Below are 20,845 nucleotides of genomic sequence, written 5' to 3'. Positions count from 1 at the left end.
TTGATAGGGTTGTGAAGAAGGCCTATGGAGTGTTGGCCTTTATTGGTAGAGGGATTGAGTTCCGGAGTCATGAGGTCATGTTGCAGCTGTACAGAACTCTGGTACGGCCGCATTTGGAGTATTGCGTACAGTTCTGGTCACCGCATTATAGGAAGGACATGGAGGCTTTGGAGCGGGTGCAGAGGAGATTTACCAGGATGTTGCCTGGTATGGAGGGAAAATCTTATGAGGAAAGGCTGATGGACTTGAGGTTGTTTTCGTTGGAGAGAAGAAGGTTAAGAGGAGACTTAATAGAGGCATACAAAATGATCAGGGGGTTAGATAGGGTGGACAGTGAGAGCCTTCTCCCGCGGATGGAAAAGGCTGGCATGAGGGGACATAGCTTTAAACTGAGGGGTAATAGATATAGGACAGAGGTCAGAGGTAGGTTCTTTACGCAAAGAGTAGTGAGGCCGTGGAATGCCCTACCTGCAACAGTAGTGAACTCGCCAACATTGGGGGCATTTAAAAGTTTATTGGATAAACATATGGATGATAATGGCATAGTGTAGGTTAGATGGCTTTTGTTTCGGTGCAACATCGTGGGCCGAAGGGCCTGTACTGCGCTGTATCGTTCTATGTTCTATGTTCGGGGAGACTGGTACGGGAATTGAACCGTGCTGCTGGCCTGCCTTGGTCTGCTTTCAAAGCCAGCGATTTAGCCCTGTGCTAAACCAGCATTATTGGCTACAGGGGAGATCCCAGAGGACTGAAGAACAGATAATGTGGTACCGCTGTTTAAGAAAGGCAGCAGGGATAATCCTGGAAACTGTAGGCCAGTGAGCCTCACGTCGGCTGTAGATAAATTATTGGAGAGAATTCTCAGGGACAGGATTTATACCCATTTGGAAACAAATGGAGTCATTAGCGATAGACAGCATGGTTTTGTGAAGGGGAGGTCATGCCCCACTAACGATCAAGGTTTTTGAGGAGGTGACAAAGGTGATTGATGAGGTGAGGGTGGTGGATGTTGTTCACATGGACTTCAGTAAGGCCTTTGACAAGGTACCCCATGGCAGACTGGTACAAAAGGTGAAGTCACACGGGATCAGAGGTGAGGCGGTAAGATGGATACAGAACTGGCTCGGTGACAGAGGGCAAAGGGTAGCAGTAGAAGAGTATTTATCTGAATGGAAGGTTGTGACTAGTGGTGTTCCACAGGGATCCATGCTGGTCTGATCAGTAAGTTTGTGGATGACACCAAGGTTAGCGGAGAAGCAGGTAGTGTTGAGGATTGTCAGAGGATACAGCAGGACATGGATAGGTTGGAGACTTGGGCAGAGAAATGGCAAATGGAGTTTAATCCGGACAAATGTGAGTTACTGCATTTTGATCGGTCTAACATCGAGGGGAAATATACCGTAAGTGGGAAAACTCTGGGGAATATAGAAAGTCAGGGAGATCTGGGTGTGCAGGTCCACAGATCTTTGAAGGTGGCAACACAAGTGGACAAGGTAGTCAGAAAGCGGACGGAATGTTTGCCTTCATTGGACGGGGCATCGAGTATAAAAACGGGCAAGTCATGCTGCAGTTGTATAGAACCTCGGTAAGGCCGCACTGGGAATATTGTGCACAATTCTGGTCGCCACACTACCAGAAGGATGTGGAGGCTTTGGAGAGGGTGCGGAGGAGGTTTACCAGGATGTTGCCGGGTCTGGAGATTGTGAGCTATGCGGAGTGGCTGAATAGACTCGGATTGTTTTCATTAGAAAGACGGAGGTTGAGGGGTGACCGATAGAGGTCTACAAGATGATGAGGGGCATGGATAGAGTGAATGGGCAGGCACTCTTTCCCAGGGTGGAGGGGTCAGTCACAGGTTTAAGGTCCGTGGGGCAAGGTTTAGAGGAGATGTGCGAGGCAGGTTTTTACACAGAGGGTGGTGAGTGTCTGGAACGCGTTGCCAGGGGAGGTTGTGGAAGCAGATACATTAACGGCGTTCAAAAGGCATCTCGACAAACACATGGACAGGACGGGTATGGAGGGATACGGCACAAGGAAATGCTGAGGGTTTTGGCCAAGGCTGGTATCACGACCGGAACAGGCTTGGAGGGCCGAAGGGCCTGTCCCTGTGCTGTCTTGTTCCTTGTTCTTTTCTATAATCTCCAATCTGTGTTAGTGCCTGTAGCTGATCGAGGTTACCCCTCACACTCGGTGCATTAGTCTGTAAAACTCTTCATTGCACTGTTCCCCCCTGACCGTCCCTCAGCACTGATGTGATCTTGGCTGGCTTATTGTTTTTCAGTTTTGTTTTAACCGGTGAACTTCCTGTTGTTTTTCCATCGCTCGCAGTTGCTGAAGTTGGGTTCCTGCCTCTCCGCCCGGTATGGAGTCACCCCCCCCCCACTTGCTAGTTTAAAGTCCCCGTGACCACCCTATTCCTTTCCGCTAGGACACTGGTCCCAGATGGGTTCAGGTGGAGCCCGTCCCAACGGTACAGACCCCCCCCCCCCCACTGCCCAAAACTGGTGCCAATGCCCAGGAAATGCAACCCCCTCTCCCTAATTCTCTCATCCCTTTCCCAATTTGCACGTGGCTCGGGTAGTAACCCAGAGACATTAACCCTCGAGGACCAGTTTTTTCAATTTTGTTCCTAGTTGCTGTTAATCCCCCAACAGGTCCGCTTTCCGAGTCTTGCCTGTGATGTTCGTCCCAACGTGGACCAACAACAACTGGATCCTCCCCCTCCCCCTCCAATATCCTTTCAAAGCAGTTAAAGATGTCCCTCAGCCTGGCACTGGGCAGGCAGCATTCCGTGTGGGAGTCTCGGTCATTTCCAAAGGGTAATTAGGGATGGGTTATAAATGCTGGCCGCAGCGTGACACCTATATCCCCTGTAAGAATTAAAAGGATTAACTGAAGTTCCTCACCCCTTGTCCCAATCTAGTAAATGCCCTCCACAACCCCGCCCAGGCCTCCACATCCTTCCTTGAGCGCTGGAGCCCAGAATTGGACCCAACACGCCCAACCAGAGATTGATAAAGGTTCATCGCAATCTACCGCCTTCTGCTCTGTCTCTTCTTGGGGAGAGTTACAGAACAAAGAGATCTGGGGGTGCAGGTTCATAGCCCCTTGAAGGTGGAGTCGCAGGTGGACAGGGTGGTGAAGAAGGCGAGGTTTCATTGGTCAGAATATTGAATACAGGAGTTGGGACGCCTTGTTGAAGTTGTACAAGACATTGGTAAGGCCACACATGGAATACTGTGTTCAGTTCTGGTCACCCTATTCCAGGAAGGATATTGTTAAACTAGAAAGAGTGCAGAAGAGATTGACGAGGATGCTCCCGGGACTTGATGGTCTGAGTTATAAGGAGAGGCTGGATAGGCTGGGACTTTCACCCTGGAGCGTCGGAGGCTCAGGGGTGATCTTATAGAGGTCTATAAAATAATGAGCAGCATCGATAAGGTAGATAGTCGGCATCTTTTCCCGAAGGGAGAGGAGTGTAGAACTAGAGGGCAGAGGTTTAAGGTGAGAGGGGAGAGATACAAGAGAGACCAGAGGGGACATTTCTTCCCACAGAGGGCGGTGAGTATCTGGAACGAGCTGCCAGAGGCAGTGGCAGAGGCTTTCCTTTGAAAAGCAGGTAGACTGTAACATGGGCAGGGTGGATATAGAGGGGTCAAATGTGGGCAGCATGGACTAGCTGGGCCGAAGGGCCTGTTCCTGTGCTGTAAACATCTGTGACTCCACTTACAAAGTCCAAGGCAGCAGAGGGACAAGAATGTTTTGCAAGGTGCTGGACGCAGTCTTTCTGTGTGGGGGATGTGGCGTGTTTATCTTCGGCTCTCCAGGCAGCTGGGGGGGGGGGGGCACATCTGGGGTACGTGTCCACAGTTTGGGGAGGGAGAACGCGAAGGCGCTTGTGCAGGGAAATGGAAGGCGCCGCGGGAATACCTCATGAGGGGCGTCCAAGAATTCTTGGATTACAATCTCTGGAGAGGGGAGGGAGCCTGGTAAGTTGAGACATGATTATTTCGCCACGACACCACTTTGCGGGGTTTGAGCTGCAGAAACCCGCTGCAGCCCTGATATTGGTCAGAGAAATAATGAAATGAAAATCGCTTATTGTCACGAGTCGGCTTCAATGAAGTTACTGTGAAAAGCCCCTAGTCGCCACATTCCGGCGCCTGTTCAGGGAGGCTGTTACGGGAATTGAACCGTGCTGCTGGCCTGCCTTGGTCTGCTTTAAAAGCCAGCGATTTAGCCCAGTGTGCTAAACCGGCAAATCATTAAATCAAGAAATGTTGCCTGATTTTCCTGCCAAGTTTGGAAAATGTGGTGGCCTCCCGAGGGTTTGTTTGGAAAGAGAGTGTGAGTTCGCTCCTTGTGTGTCTGATGTTGTTGTCTTCTTTTCATTGCCTGGGGGTATTGGGACTGACGTCCACCTCCTCGCTCAGTCTTTCTTGTCGGGCTCACCCCACCCCCAGGATATGGAGCTCGGGTTACCAGCTGCCCTTCCTGATAACCCTCTCCTCAGCCCCCCCCCCCCCCCCCCCCCCCTCCTCCCCTGTCTTACAATCTCGGGCCACACACAGACCAAGCAGCAGACTGAACGACTCGAAGTTCAGCTGGGAGAAATTCCTGAGAATGTGTGCGTTGGCGGCCGTTTGGAGGAGGTGGGGGCGGGTCTGAAAACCGCAGCATCTGGGAGCAATTGAGGGCTCTCGGTTGGAAGGAGTGACTGGTATTCAGGCCAGGCGAGGTCCAGCCCCCCATTCGCAGTTCGAGCAGACGGCGAGGAAGATGGGACTGTTCTTACCGCTCGCCGCCCTCCTGATTCCAGCCCTGGTCAAATGCCAACAGGAGGTGAATACCACCAGGTAGGATCGAGCCACCCTTTCGAATAGAAACTCTGCCCGAAACATCCTCCCGCCCGGCAGCCTGTACCTGCGCCAACCCTGAACTGGTTGGGCGACCGGAGCCCGTGGTTAGGTCGCGATCACCCACAGGACACGTCTGACTTTGCGGTTTACCAGCTCCGGGAGCGTTCTTGGCGGGGAGGGGGGGGGGGGGGGGGGGGAGACGCGATGGTGTCCTCGTCCCGGGGCTCTGAGTCTCTGCCACGCCCTGTTTACTGGGCAGGAGTCTTCAACCAACTCCTCACCCTGTTACCCATCTCACCCGATCAGACTAAAAACCATTGATTTGGTCTTCCAGGAGTGAGCGTGTAACAGGAGGGAGTGATTGTGACAGGAGTGAGTGTGTAACAGGAGCGAGTGTCTAACGAGTGAGTGTTTATGACAGGAGTGAGTGTGTAACAGGAGCGAGTGTATAACGAGCGAGTGATTGTGACAGGAGTGAGTGTGTAACAGGAGCGAGTGTCTAACGAGTGAGTGATTGTGACTGGAGTGAGTGTGTAACGAGTGAGTGATTGTGGCAGGAGTAAGTGTGTAACAGGAGTGAGTGTATAACGAGTGAGTGATTATGACTGGAGTGAGTGTAACAGGAGTGAGTGATTATGGCAGGAGTAAGTGTGTAACAGGAGTGAGTGTCTAACGAGTGAGTGATTATGACTGGAGTGAGTGTGTAACAGGAGTGAGTGATTGTGGCAGGAGTAAGTGTGTAACAGGAGTGAGTGTCTAACGAGTGAGTGATTGTGACAGGAGTGAGTGTGTAACAGGAGCGAGTGTCTAACGAGTGAGTGATTGTGACTGGAGTGAGTGTGTAACAGGAGTGAGTGATTGTGGCAGGAGTAAGTGTGTAACAGGAGTGAGTGTATAACGAGTGAGTGATTATGACTGGAGTGAGTGTAACAGGAGTGAGTGATTATGGCAGGAGTAAGTGTGCAACAGGAGTGAGTGTCTAACGAGTGAGTGATTATGACTGGAGTGAGTGTGTAACAGGAGTGAGTGATTGTGGCAGGAGTAAGTGTGTAACAGGAGTGAGTGTCTAACGAGTGAGTGATTGTGACTGGAGTGAGTGTGTAACAGGAGTGAGTGATTGTGGCAGGAGTAAGTGTGTAACAGGAGTGAGTGTCTAACGAGTGAGTGATTGTGACTGGAGTGAGTGTGTAACAGGAGTGAGTGATTGTGGCAGGAGTAAGTGTGTAACAGGAGCGAGTGTCTAACGAGTGAGTGATTGTGACAGGAGTGAGTGTGTAACAGGAGCGAGTGTCTAACGAGTGAGTGATTGTGACTGGAGTGAGTGTGTAACAGGAGTGAGTGATTGTGGCAGGAGTAAGTGTGTAACAGGAGTGAGTGTATAACGAGTGAGTGATTATGACTGGAGTGAGTGTAACAGGAGTGAGTGATTATGGCAGGAGTAAGTGTGTAACAGGAGTGAGTGTCTAACGAGTGAGTGATTATGACTGGAGTGAGTGTGTAACAGGAGTGAGTGATTGTGGCAGGAGTAAGTGTGTAACAGGAGTGAGTGTCTAACGAGTGAGTGATTGTGACAGGAGTGAGTGTGTAACAGGAGCGAGTGTCTAACGAGTGAGTGATTGTGACTGGAGTGAGTGTGTAACAGGAGTGAGTGATTGTGGCAGGAGTAAGTGTGTAACAGGAGTGAGTGTATAACGAGTGAGTGATTATGACTGGAGTGAGTGTAACAGGAGTGAGTGATTATGGCAGGAGTAAGTGTGTAACAGGAGTGAGTGTCTAACGAGTGAGTGATTATGACTGGAGTGAGTGTGTAACAGGAGTGAGTGATTGTGGCAGGAGTAAGTGTGTAACAGGAGTGAGTGTCTAACGAGTGAGTGATTATGACTGGAGTGAGTGTGTAACAGGAGTGAGTGATTGTGGCAGGAGTAAGTGTGTAACAGGAGTGAGTGTCTAACGAGTGAGTGATTCTGACAGGAGTGAGTGTAACAGGAGTGAGTGATTGTGGCAGGAGTAAGTGTGTAACAGGAGTGAGTGTATAACGAGTGAGTGATTATGACTGGAGTGAGTGTGTAACAGGAGTGAGTGATTGTGGCAGGAGTAAGTGTGTAACAGGAGTGAGTGTCTAACGAGTGAGTGATTATGACTGGAGTGAGTGTGTAACAGGAGTGAGTGATTGTGGCAGGAGTAAGTGTGTAACAGGAGTGAGTGTCTAACGAGTGAGTGTTTATGACAGGAGTGAGTGTGTAACTGGAGCGAGTGTCTAACGAGTGAGTGATTGTGACAGGAGTGAGTGTGTAACAGGAGTGAGTGATTGTGGCAGGAGTAAGTGTGTAACAGGAGTGAGTGTATAACGAGCGGGTGATTATGACTGGAGTGAGCGTGTAACAGGAGTGAGTGATTGTGGCAGGAGTAAGTGTGTAACAGGAGTGAGTGTCTACCGAGTGAGTGATTGTTACAGGAGTGAGTGTGTAACAGGAGTGAGTGATTGTGGCAGGAGTAAGTGTGTAACATGAGTGAGTGTATAACGAGTGAGTGATTGTGACTGGAGTGAGTGTGTAACAGGAGTGAGTGATTGTGACAGGAGTAAGCATGTAACAAGAGTGTGTAACACGAGTGAGTGTTTATGACAGGAGTGAGTGTGTAACATGAGTGTGTGTTACACGAGTGAGCGATTGTGGCAGGAGTGATTGTGTAACATGCGTGAGTGATTGTAACAAGAGTGAGTGATTGTGACAGGAGTGAGTGTGTAACATGGGTGTGTAACACATATATGATTGTGACAAGAGAGAGTGTGTAACATGAGTGTATGTAACACAAGTGAGTTATTGTGACAGGAGTGAGTGTGTAACAGGAGTGAGTGATTGTGGCAGGAGTAAGTGTGTAACAGGAGTGAGTGTATAACGAGCGGGTGATTATGACTGGAGTGAGCGTGTAACAGGAGTGAGTGATTGTGGCAGGAGTAAGTGTGTAACAGGAGTGAGTGTCTACCGAGTGAGTGATTGTTACAGGAGTGAGTGTGTAACAGGAGTGAGTGATTGTGGCAGGAGTAAGTGTGTAACAGGAGTGAGTGTATAACGAGCGAGTGATTGTGACTGGAGTGAGTGTGTAACAGGAGTGAGTGATTGTGACAGGAGTAAGCATGTAACAAGAGTGTGTAACACGAGTGAGTGTTTATGACAGGAGTGAGTGTGTAACATGAGTGTGTGTTACACGAGTGAGCGATTGTGGCAGGAGTGATTGTGTAACATGCGTGAGTGATTGTAACAAGAGTGAGTGATTGTGACAGGAGTGAGTGTGTAACATGAGTGTGTAACACATATCTGATTGTGACAAGAGAGAGTGTGTAACATGAGTGTATGTAACACAAGTGAGTTATTGTGACAGGAGTGAGTGTGTAACCAAAGTGAGTGATTATGACAGGAGTGAGTGTGTAATATGAGTGTGTGTATCACAAGTGAGTGATTGTGACAGGAGTGAGTGTGTAATATGAGTGTGTAACACAAGTGAGTGATTGTGACAGGAGTGAGTGTGTAACATGAGTGTGTACCCAAAGTGAGTGATTGTGACACGGGTGAGTGTGTAATATGAGTGTGTGCAACACACATGAGTGATTGTGACAGTAGTGAGTACGTAATATGAGTGTGTGTAACACAAGTGGGTGATTGTGACAGTGGTGAGTATGTAACATAAGTGTGTGTAACACGAGGGAGTGATTGTGTAACAAGAGTGAGTGATTGTGACAGGAGTGAGTGTGTAACATGAGTATGCGTATCACAAGTGAGTTATTGTGACAGGAGTGAGTGTGTAACATGAGTGATTGATTGTGACAGGAGTGAGTGTGTAATAGGAGTGTATCTGGATCAGGAATGAGTGATTTTGACATGAGTGTGTGTGTGTGACAGGAATGAGTGTGTGACCGTAGTGAGTGTGTAACTGGAGTGAGTGTATAACAGGAGTGAGTGTGTGGCAGGAGTGAATATGTAATAGCAGTGAGTGTGTGACAAGGGTGAGTGTGCAACAGGAGTGAGTTTGTAACAGGAGTAAGTGATTGTGGAAGGAGTGTGCGCATACCAGGAATGAGAGATTGTAACAGGAGTGAATGATTGTGCCAGAATTCAGTGTGTAACAGAAGTGAGCATGTAACAGGAATAAGTGATTGTGGCAGAAGTGAGTGTGTGATGGGAGTGAGTGTGTAACAGTATAGAGTGAAATGGAAGTGAGTGTATACCAGGTGTGAGTTATTGTATTGGCTGTGAGTGTGTTACAGGAGTGAGTTATTGTAACAAGAGTGAGAGTGTGATAGAGTGAGTGTATAACTAGTGTGGGTGATTCTAACAGGTGTGAATGTGTAATAGGAGTAAGTGATTGTGGCAGGAGTGAATGTGTAATGGGAGTGAGTCTGTAACATGTGTGATTGTAGCAGGATTGAGTTTGTAACAGGAGTGAATTATTGTATTGGTGAGAGCACGTAACATGAGTGAGTGTAATGGGAGTGAGCGTGTAATGGGAGTGAGTTATTGTAGCAGGAATGAGTGCGTGATGGGAGTGAATGTGTAACAGGAGCGAGTTATTGCAATGGGTGTGAGCGTGTGAGTGATTGTGGCAGGAGTGAGTGACTGTGCCAGCATTTAGTGTGTAACAGGAGTGAGTGTGTAATGAAGTGGAGTGTAATGGAAATGAGTGTGTAATGTGAGTGAGTTTTTGTGGCAGGAGTGAGTGTAATGTGAGTGAACTTGTAACAGAAATGTGTGTAATGGGAGTGTGTGATGAGCGAGTGTGCATGGCATGAATGTGCAAGCAGTGAGTGTGTGCAGACTGAATGTGTGAGGAGAGAGTGTAATGAGTAGGAGTGCAAGGGGTGAAAATGCAAAGCATGAGTTAGCATCAGATGAGTGTACGCAGCATGAATGTGTAAGGAGTGAGTGTGCAAGGACTGGGTGTACAAGGCATGAGTGTGTATGGTGTGATTGTGCAAGGTGTGAGTGAGCGAGGCATGTGTGTGAGGACCGAGTGTGCGAGGCATGAGTGTGTGAGGGTTAAGTGTGCGCAGTGTGAGTGTGTGAGAACTTAGCATACAAAGTGTAGGTGTGCACGGGCGAGGGTGTGAGGCATGAGTGTACAAAGCGTGAGTGTGTGAGGTGTGAGTGTATGAGGTGTGGGTGTGTGAGGTGTGAGTATGTGAGGGCTAAGGGTGCAAGAGCTGAGGGTGCGAGTTGTGTACGAAGGCTGAGTGTGCAAGGGCTGAGTGTGCAAGGGCTGAGGTTGCAAGGGTGGAGTGTGTGAGGTAAGGGCATTTGAGGTGAGAGTTTGTGATGTGTGAGTGTGTAAGGGCTGAGGGTGCAAGGGCTCAATGTGCAAGGGCAGAGTGTGCAAGGACTAAACGTGCAATGGCTGAGGGCGTGAGTGCTGAGTGTGCAAGGACTGAGTGTGCAAGGCTGTGTGCGCGAGGGCGGAGTGTGCTAGGGCGGAAGTTGCGAGGGTGGAGTGTAAGGTTTGAATCTGCGAGGTGTAAGTGTGCGGTGTGAGTTCAAAGGTGGAGTGTACAAGGACTGAGTTGGCAAGGGCTGAGTGTGCGAGGGTGGAGTGTGTAAGGGCTGTGTGTGAGGTCTCAGAGTGAAAGGGCTGAGTGTGCAAGGGCTGAGTGTGCGGGGGCGAGTGCGCGGTCTGAGTGTGCAAGGGCCGAGCATGCAGGGGCTGACCATGCGAGGGGTGAGTGTGCAAGGACTGAGTGGGTGAGAGATGAGTGTGCGAGGGCTGAGTGTACGCGGGCTGAGTATGCGAGTAGCGAGAGTGCGAGTGGTGAGCGTGCGAGTGGTGAGTGTGTGAGGGCTGAGTGTGCGAGGGGTGTATTAATCTGTTGCTCTCTGGTCAGGGGGCACTATTTTCAAGGGTGATGAAATTTGTCCTTTCTGTGTTTTTATCCCAGGCCGACTTTCCCCTGTGGAGGACAAATCCTGGGCGAGCAGGGATACATCGCGAGCGAGGGATTCCCTGCACAATATCCATCCAACAAAAACTGCACATGGAGCATCACGGTTAGTGTGTGGGACCCCTACCCCAGTGAGAGTCAGTGTGTGTGGAACCCGTACCCCAGTGAGAGTCAGTGTGTGTGGGACCCCTACCCCAGTGAGAGTCAGTGTGTGTGGGACCCGTACCCCAGTGAGAGTCAGTGTGTGTGGGACCCGTACCCCAGTGAGAGTCAGGGTGTGTGGGACCCGTACCCCGGTGAGAGTCTGTGTGTGTGGGAGCCGTACCCCAGTGAGAGTCAGTGTGTGTGGGACCCGTACCCCAGTGAGAGTCAGTGTGTCTGGGACCCGTACCCCAGTGAGAGTCAGTGTGTGTGGGACCCGTATCCCAGTGAGAGTCAGTTTGTGTGGGACCCGTACCCCAGTGAGAGTCAGTGTGTGTGGGACCCGTACCCCAGTGAGAGTCAGTGTGTGTGGGACCCGTACCCCAGTGAGAGTCAGTGTGTGTGGGACCCGTACCCCAGTGAGAGTCAGTGTGTGTGGGACCCGTACCCCAGTGAGAGTCAGTGTGTGTGGGACCCCTACCCCAGTGAGAGTCAGTGTGTGTGGGACCCATACCCCAGTGAGAGTCAGTGTGTGTGGGACCCGTACCCCAGTGAGAGTCAGTGTGTGTGGGACCCGTACCCCAGTGAGAGTCAGTGTGTGTGTGTGGGACCCGTACCCCAGTGAGAGTCAGTGTGTGTGAGACCCGTACCCCAGTGAGAGTCAGTGTGTGTGGGACCCGTACCCCAGTGAGAGTCAGTGTGTGTGGGACCCGTACCCCAGTGAGAGTCAGTGTGTGTGGGACCCGTACCCCAGTGAGAGTCAGTGTGTGTGGGACCCGTACCCCAGTGAGTGTCAGTGTGTGTCGGACCCGTACCCCAGTGAGAGTCAGTGTGTGTGGGAGCCGTACCACAGTGAGAGTCAGTGTGTGTGGGACCCGTACCCCAGTGAGAGTCAGTGTGTGTGGGACCCGTACCCCAGTGAGAGTCAGTGTGTGTGGGACCCGTACCCCGGTGAGAGTCTGTGTGTGTGGGAGCCGTACCCCGGTGAGAGTCAGTGTGTGTGGGACCCGTACCCCAGTGAGAGTCAGTGTGTGTGGGACCCGTATCCCTGTGAGAGTCAGTGTGTGTGGGACCCGTACCCCAGTGAGAGTCAGTGTGTGGGACCTGTACCCCAGTGAGAGTCAGTGTGTGTGGGACCCGTACCCCAGTGAGAGTCAGTGTGTGTGGGACCTGTACCCCAGTGAGAGTCAGTGTGTGTGAGACCCGTACCCCAGTGAGAGTCAGTGTGTGTGGGACCCGTACCCCAGTGAGAGTCAGTGTGTGTGGGTCCCGTACCCCAGTGAGAGTCAGTGTGTGTGGGACCCGTACCCCAGTGAGAGCCAGTGTGTGTGGGACCCGTACCCCAGTGAGAGTCAGTGTGTGTGGGACCCGTACCCCAGTGAGAGTCAGTGTGTGTGGGACCCGTACCCCAGTGAGAGTCAGTGTGTGTGGGACCCGTAACCCAGTGAGAGTCAGTGTGTGTGGGACCCGTACCCCAGTGAGAGTCAGTGTGTGTGGGACCCATACCCCAGTGAGAGTCAGTGTGTGTGGGACCCGTACCCCAGTGAGAGTCAGTGTGTCTGGGACCCATACCCCAGTGAGAGTCAGTGTGTGTGGGACCCGTACCCCGGTGAGAGTCAGTGTGTGTGGGACCCGTACCCCAGTGAGAGTCAGTGTGTGTGGGACCCGTACCCCAGTGAGTCAGTGTGTGTGGGACCCGTACCCCAGTGAGAGTCAGTGTGTGTCGGACCCGTACCTCAGTGAGAGTAAGTGTGTGTGGGACCCGTACCCCAGGGAGAGTCAGTGTGTGTGGGACCCGTACCCCAGTGAGAGTCAGTGTGTGTGGGACCCGTACCCCAGTGAGAGTCAGTGTGTGTGGGACCCGTACCCCAGTGAGAGTCAGTGTGTGTGGGACCTGTACCCCAGTGAGAGTCAGTGTGTGTGGGACCTGTACCCCAGTGAGAGTCAGTGTGTGTGGGACCCATACCCCAGTGAGAGTCAGTGTGTGTGGGACCCGTACCCCAGTGAGAGTCAGTGTGTGTGGGACCCGTACCCCAGTGAGAGTCAGTGTGTGTGGGACCCGGACCCCAGTGAGAGTCAGTGTGTGTGGGACCCGTACCCCAGTGAGAGTCAGTGTGTGTGAGACCCGTACCCCAGTGAGAGTCAGTGTGTGTGGGACCCGTACCCCAGTGAGAGTCAGTGTGTGTGGGACCCGTACCCCAGTGAGAGTCAGTGTGTGTGGGGCCCGTACCCCAGTGAGAGTCAGTGTGTGTGGGACCCGTACCCCAGTGAGAGTCAGTGTGTGTGGAACCCATACCCCAGTGAGAGTCAGTGTGTGTGGGACCCGTACCCCAGTGAGAGTCAGTGTGTGTGGGACCCGTACCCCAGTGAGAGTCAGTGTGTGTGGGACCCGTACCCCAGTGAGAGTCAGTGTGTGTGGGACCCGTACCCCAGTGAGAGTCAGTGTGTGTGGGACCCGTACCCCAGTGAGAGTCAGTGTGTGTGGGGCCCGTACCCCAGTGAGAGTCAGTGTGTGTGGAACCCATACCCCAGTGAGAGTCAGTGTGTGTGGGACCCGTACCCCAGTGAGAGTCAGTGTGTGTGGGACCCGTACCCCAGTGAGAGTCAGTGTGTGTGGGACCTGTACCCCAGTGAGAGTCAGTGTGTGTGGGACCCGTACCCCAGTGAGAGTCAGTATGTGTGGGTCACATACCCCAGTGAGAGTCAGTGTGTGTGGGACCCGTACCCCAGTGAGAGTCAGTATGTGTGGGTCACATACCCCAGTGAGAGTCAGTGTGTGTGGGACCCGTACCCCAGTGAGAGTCAGTGTGTGTGGGACCCGTACCCCAGTGAGAGTCAGTGTGTGTGGGACCCGTACCCCAGTGAGAGTCAGTGTGTGTGGGACCCGTACCCCAGTGAGAGTCAGTGTGTGTGGGACCCGTACCCCAGTGAGAGTCAGTGTGTGGGACCCGTACCCCAGTGAGTGTCAGTGTGTGTGGGACCCGTACCCCAGTGAGAGTCAGTGTGTGTGCGGGACCCGTACCCCAGTGAGAGTCAGTGTGTGTGCGGGACCCGTACCCCAGTGAGAGTCAGTGTTTTCTGGGAGGTGTGTGTGGGGGGGGTTGAGTTTGGAAGTCCGTGTTTGGACGTCTGGTTAAGTTGGGATGTGTTATGTTTTCTAGGTGCCTCCTGGCCGTGTTGTAATCCTCTCTTTCCGACACATGGATCTGGAGACAGATCCAATTTGCCGTTACGACCACGTCAGTGTTTACAACGGGAATTCCGCATCATCCGAGCGGCTGGGCCGTTTCTGTGGGACCTTCCGTCCGGGAGCCGTCATGTCGACGAGCAACACCATGCTGATCGAGATGGCCTCGGATGACTCTTCTGCTGGGAAGGGGTTCCTGGCTGTCTACACGGCGGGACTGCCTCCAGACAAAGGTACAGGACGCAGGAGGCAGCTGGGGAGGGAGTGTCCGCAGAGACGGCCAAGGTCAAACTTTAATTTGCTATTTCTGCGTTTCAGAGAGTCAGTTCTGCGGCGGCAAGTTGGTGAAACCTCAGGGATCGTTCAAAACCCCAAACTGGCCCGAGAAGGAATATCCGACAGGAATAACCTGCTCGTGGCACATTGTGGGCCGAGCTAATGAGGTACCGTCACTCCCCCCGTCACTCCCCCCGTCACTCCCTCCGTCACTCCCCGCCGTCACTCCCCCCGTCACTCCCCCCGTCACTCCCTCCATCACTCCCTCCGTCACTCCCCACGTCACTCCCCCCGTCACTCCCCCCGTCACTCCCTCCGTCACTCCCCACGTCACTCCCCACGTCACTCCCTCCGTCACTCCCTCCGTCACTCCCTCCGTCACTCCCCGCCGTCACTCCCCCCGTCACTCCCTCCGTCACTCCCTCCGTCACTCCCTCCGTCACTCCCTCCGTCACTCCCTCCGTCACTCCCTCCGTCACTCCCTCCGTCACTCCCTCCGTCACTCCCCCCGTCACTCCCCCCGTCACTCCCCCCGTCACTCCCCCCGTCACTCCCTCCGTCACTCCCTCCGTCACTCCCCACGTCACTCCCCCCGTCACTCCCTCCGTCACTCCCTCCGTCACTCCCTCCGTCACTCCCTCCGTCACTCCCTCCGTCACTCCCTCCGTCACTCCCTCCGTCACTCCCCCCGTCACTCCCCGCGTCACTCCCTCCGTCACTCCCTCCGTCACTCCCTCCGTCACTCCCTCCGTCACTCCCCCCGTCACTCCCCCCGTCACTCCCCCCGTCACTCCCCCCGTCACTCCCTCCGTCACTCCCCCCGTCACTCCCCCCGTCACTCCCCCCGTCACTCCCTCCATCACTCCCTCCGTCACTCCCCGCGTCACTCCCCCCGTCACTCCCCCCGTCACTCCCTCCGTCACTCCCCCCGTCACTCCCCGCGTCACTCCCCCCGTCACTCCCTCCATCACTCCCTCCGTCACTCCCCACGTCACTCCCCCCGTCACTCCCCCCGTCACTCCCTCCGTCACTCCCCACGTCACTCCCCCTGTCACTCCCTGCGTCACTCCCCCCGTCACTCCCCCCGTCACTCCCTCCGTCACTCCCTCCGTCACTCCCCACGTCACTCCCCCCGTCACTCCCTCCGTCACTCCCTCCGTCACTCCCTCCGTCACTTCCTCCGTCACTTCCTCCGTCACTCCCTCCGTCACTCCCCGCCGTCACTCCCACCGTCACTCCCTCCGTCACTCCCTCCGTCACTCCCCGCGTCACTCCCTCCGTCACTCCCCCCGTCACTCCCTCAGTCACTCCCTCCGTCACTCCCTCCGTCACTCCCCGCGTCACTCCCTCCGTCACTCCCCGCGTCACTCCATCCGTCACTCCCTCCGTCACTCCCTCCGTCACTCCCTCCGTCACTCCCCGCGTCACTCCCTCCGTCACTCCCCGCGTCACTCCCTCCGTCACTCCCCACGTCACTCCCTCCCTCAATCCCCGCTTCACTACCTCCGTCACTCCCTCCGTCACTCCCTCCGTCACTCCCTCCGTCACTCCCTCCGTCACTCCCTCCGCCACGCCCCGCGTCACTCCCTCCGTCACTCCCCGCGTCACTCCCCGCGTCACTCCCTCCGTCACTCCCTCCGTCACTCCCTCCGTCACTCCCTCTGTCATTCCCCGCGTCACTCCCTCCGTCACTCCCGCGTCACTCCATCCGTCACTCCCTCCGTCACTCCCTCCGTCACTCCCTCCGTCACTCCCTCCGTCACTCCCTCCGTCACTCCCCGCGTCACTCCCTCCGTCACTCCCCGCGTCACTCCCTCCCTCACTCCGCGCGTCACTCCCTCCGTCACTCCCTCCGTCACACCCTCCGTCACTCCCCGCGTCACTCCCTCCGTCACTCCCTCCGTCACTCCCCGCGTCACTCCCTCCGTCACTCCCTCCGTCACTCCCCGCGTCACTCCCTCCGTCACTCCCTCCGTCACTCCCTCCGTCACTCCCTCCGTCATTCCCCGCGTCACTCCCTCCGTCACTCCCTCCGTCATTCCCCGCGTCACTCCCTCCGTCACTCCCCGCGTCACTCCATCCGTCATTCCCTCCGTCACTCCCTCCTTCACTCCCTCCGTCACTCCCCGCGTCACTCCCTCCGTCACTCCCTCCGTCACTCCCCGCGTCACTCCCTCCTTCACTCCCTTCGTCATTCCCCGCGTCACTCCCTCCCTCACTCCGCGCGTCACTCCCTCCGTCACTCCCTCCGTCACACCCTCCGTCACTCCCCGCGTCACTCCCCCCGTCACTCCTCACGTCACTCCTCACGTCACTCCTCACGTCACTCCCTCCGTCACTCCCTCCGTCACTCCCTCCGTCACTCCCTGCGTCACTCCCTGCGTCACTCCCCGCGTCACTCCCCCCGTCACTCCCTCCGTCACTCCGCGCGTCACTTCCCGCGTCAATCCCCGCGTCAATCCCCGCGTCACTCCCTGCGTCACTCCCCGCGTCACTCCCTCCGTCACTCCCCGCGTCACTCCCCACGTCACTCACTCCGTCACTCCCCGCGTCACTCCCCACGTCATTCCCCGCGTCACTCACTCCGTCACTCATTCCGTCACTCCCCGCGTCACTCCCCGCGTCACTCACTCCGTCACTCCCCGCGTAACTCCCTCCGTCACTCCCTCCGTCACTCCCTCCGTCACTCACTCCGTCACGCACTCCGTCACTCACTCCGTCACTCCCTCCGTCACTCCCTCCGTCACTCCCTCCGACACTCCCTCCGTCACTCCCCGCCGTCACTCCCACCGTCACTCCCACCATCACTTCCTCCGTCACTCCCTCCGTCACTCACTCCGTCACTCCCTCCGTCACTCACTCCGTCACTCCCCGCGTCACTCCCCGCGTCACTCCCCGCGTCACTCCCCCGTCACTCCCTCCGTCACACCCTCCGTCACTCCCTCCGTCACTCCCTCCGACACTCCCTCCGTCACTCCCCGCCGTCACTCCCACCGTCACTCCCTCCGTCACTCACTCCGTCACTCCCCGCGTCACTCCCACGTCACTCCCCCCGTCACTCCCCACGTCACTCCCTCCGTCACTCCCTCCGTCACTCCCTCCGTCACTCCCTCCGTCACTCCCCGCGTCACTCCCTCCGTCATTCCCCGCGTCACTCCCTCCGTCACTCCCCCCGTCACTCCCTCAGTCACTCCCTCCGTCACTCCCTCCGTCACTCCCCGCGTCACTCCCTCCGTCACTCCCCGCGTCACTCCATCCGTCACTCCCTCCGTCACTCCCTCCGTCACTCCCTCCGTCACTCCCCGCGTCACTCCCTCCGTCACTCCCCGCGTCACTCCCTCCGTCACTCACTCCGTCACTCCCCACGTCACTCCCTCCCTCAATCCCCGCGTCACTACCTCCGTCACTCCCTCCGTCACTCCCTCCGTCACTCCCTCCGTCACTCCCTCCGTCACTCCCTCCGCCACGCCCCGCGTCACTCCCTCCGTCACTCCCCGCGTCACTCCCCGCGTCACTCCCTCCGTCACTCCCTCCGTCACTCCCTCCGTCACTCCCTCTGTCATTCCCCGCGTCACTCCCTCCGTCACTCCCGCGTCACTCCATCCGTCACTCCCTCCGTCACTCCCTCCGTCACTCCCTCCGTCACTCCCTCCGTCACTCCCTCCGTCACTCCCCCCGTCACTCCCTCCGTCACTCCCCGCGTCACTCCCTCCTTCACTCCCTTCGTCATTCCCCGCGTCACTCCCTCCCTCACTCCGCGCGTCACTCCCTCCGTCACACCCTCCGTCACTCCCCGCGTCACTCCCTCCGTCACTCCCTCCGTCACTCCCCGCGTCACTCCCTCCGTCACTCCCTCCGTCACTCCCCGCGTCACTCCCTCCGTCACTCCCTCCGTCACTCCCTCCGTCACTCCCTCCGTCATTCCCCGCGTCACTCCCTCCGTCACTCCCTCCGTCATTCCCCGCGTCACTCCCTCCGTCACTCCCCGCGTCACTCCCTCCGTCACTCCCTCCGTCATTCCCCGCGTCACTCCCTCCGTCACTCCTCACGTCACTCCCTCCGTCACTCCCTCCTTCACTCCCTCCGTCACTCCCCGCGTCACTCCCTCCGTCACTCCCTCCGTCACTCCCCGCGTCACTCCCTCCTTCACTCCCTTCGTCATTCCCCGCGTCACTCCCTCCCTCACTCCGCGCGTCACTCCCTCCGTCACTCCCTCCGTCACACCCTCCGTCACTCCCCGCGTCACTCCCTCCGTCACTCCCCGCGTCACTCCCCCGTCACTCCCTCCGTCACTCCCTCCGTCACTCCCTCCGTCACTCCCTGCGTCACTCCCTGCGTCACTCCCCCCGTCACTCCCCCCGTCACTCCCTCCGTCACTCCTCACGTCACTCCTCACGTCACTCCCTCCGTCACTCCCTCCGTCACTCCCTCCGTCACTCCCTGCGTCACTCCCTGCGTCACTCCCCGCGTCACTCCCCCCGTCACTCCCTCCGTCACTCCGCGCGTCACTTCCCGCGTCAATCCCCGCGTCAATCCCCGCGTCACTCCCTCCGTCACTCCCTGCGTCACTCCCCGCGTCACTCCCTCCGTCACTCCCCGTGTCACTCCCTCCGTCACACCCTCTGTCACTCCCCGCGCCACTCCCTCCGTCACTCCCTCCGTCACTCCCCGCGTCACTCCCTCCGTCACTCCCCGCGTCACTCCCTCCGTCACTCCCCGCGTCACTCCCTCCGTCACTCCCTCCGTCACTCCCTCTGTCACTCCCCGCGTCACTCCCTCCGTCACTCCCTCCGTCACTCCCCGCGTCACTCCCTCCGTCACTCCCTCCGTCACTCCCCGTCACTCCCCCGTCACTCCCTCCGTCACTCCCTACGTCACTCCCTCCGTCACTCCCTCCGTCACTCCCCGCGTCACTCCCCGCGTCACTCCCTCCGTCACTCCCCGCGTCACTCCCTCCGTCACTCCCTCCGTCACTCCCTCTGTCACTCCCCGCGTCACTCCCTCCGTCACTCCCTCCGTCACTCCCCGCGTCACTCCCTCCGTCACTCCCTCCGTCACTCCCCGTCACTCCCCCGTCACTCCCTCCGTCACTCCCTACGTCACTCCCTCCGTCACTCCCTCCGTCACTCCCCGCGTCACTCCCCGCGTCACTCCCTCCGTCACTCCCTCCGTCACTCCCTCCGTCACTCCCCGCGTCACTCCCTCTGTCACTCCCTCTGTCACTCCCTCTGTCACTCCCTCTGTCACTCCCTACGTCACTCCCTACGTCACTCCCTACGTCACTCCCTACGTCACTCCCCCCGTCACTCCCTCCGTCACTCCCCGCGTCATTCCCCACGTCACTCCCTCCGTCACTACCCGCGTCACTCCCCGTGTCATTCCCCGCGCACTCACTCCGTCACTCCCCGCGTCACTCCCCGCGTCACTCCCCGCGTCATTCCCCGCGTCACTCACTCCGTCACTCCCCCCGTCACTCCCTCCGTCACTCCCCACGTCATTCCCCGCGTCACTCACTCCGTCACTCATTCCGTCACTCCCCGCGTCACTCCCCGCGTCACTCACTCCGTCACGCACTCCGTCACTCACTCCGTCACTCCCTCCGTCACTCCCCGCGCACTCACTCCGTCACTCCCCGCGTCACTCCCCGCGTCATTCCCCGCGTCACTCACTCCGTCACTCCCCACTTCACTCCCTCCGTCACTCCCCACGTCATTCCCCGCGTCACTCACTCCGTCACTCATTCCGTCACTCCCCGCGTCACTCCCCGCGTCACTCACTCCGTCACGCACTCCGTCACTCACTCCGTCACTCCCTCCGTCACTCCCCGCGCACTCACTCCGTCACTCCCCGCGTCACTCCCCGCGTCATTCCCCGCGTCACTCACTCCGTCACTCCCCACTTCACTCCCTCCGTCACTCCCCGCGTCACTCCCCGCGTCACTCACTCCGTCACGCACTCCGTCACTCATTCCGTCACTCCCCGCGTCACTCCCCGCGTCACTCACTCCGTCACTCCCCGCGTCACTCCCTGCGTCATTCCCCGCGTCACTCCCTCCGTCACTCCCTCCGTCACTCCCTCCGTCACTCCCTCCGTCACTCACTCCGTCACGCACTCCGTCACTCACTCCGTCACTCCCTCCGTCACTCCCCGCGCACTCACTCCGTCACTCCCCGCGTCACTCCCCGCGTCATTCCCCGCGTCACTCACTCCGTCACTCCCCACTTCACTCCCTCCGTCATTCCCCACGTCACTCCCCGCGTCACTCCCTCCGTCACTCCCTCCGTCACTCCCCGCGTCACTCCCCGCGTCACTCACTCCGTCACTCCCCGCGTCACTCCCTGCGTCATTCCCCGCGTCACTCACTCCGTCACTCCCTCCGTCACTCCCCCCGTCAATCCCTCTGTCACTCACTCCGTCACTCCCTCCGTCACTCCCTCCGTCACTCCCCGTGTCACT

General features: G+C 56.7%; 2 protein-coding genes across 2 annotated transcripts in view; one reads left to right on the top strand and one right to left on the bottom strand.

Annotated features, from left to right (window-relative positions):
• Positions 1-20,845, bottom strand: part of LOC140404551 (ephrin-B1-like) — a 536,635-nt gene that overhangs the window by 126,061 nt on the left and 389,729 nt on the right. The gene's annotated exons all lie outside the window — the stretch shown is intronic.
• The window catches only part of LOC140404622 (procollagen C-endopeptidase enhancer 2-like), a 61,656-nt gene continuing 45,391 nt past the window's right edge, over positions 4,581-20,845 (top strand). The window contains exons 1-4 of the mRNA XM_072493225.1: positions 4,581-4,856; positions 10,783-10,891; positions 14,088-14,346; positions 14,432-14,556. Of these exons, the coding sequence (XP_072349326.1) occupies positions 4,780-4,856; positions 10,783-10,891; positions 14,088-14,346; positions 14,432-14,556 (570 nt within the window). The 5' untranslated portion in view covers positions 4,581-4,779. The remainder of the gene's footprint in view (positions 4,857-10,782; positions 10,892-14,087; positions 14,347-14,431; positions 14,557-20,845) is intronic.

Source organism: Scyliorhinus torazame, chromosome 31, assembly GCF_047496885.1.
Source record: "Scyliorhinus torazame isolate Kashiwa2021f chromosome 31, sScyTor2.1, whole genome shotgun sequence".
NCBI lineage: Eukaryota > Metazoa > Chordata > Chondrichthyes > Carcharhiniformes > Scyliorhinidae > Scyliorhinus > Scyliorhinus torazame.
The sequence above is the reverse complement of the archived record's forward strand: the minus strand, read 5'-3'. Positions and strand labels throughout refer to the sequence as shown.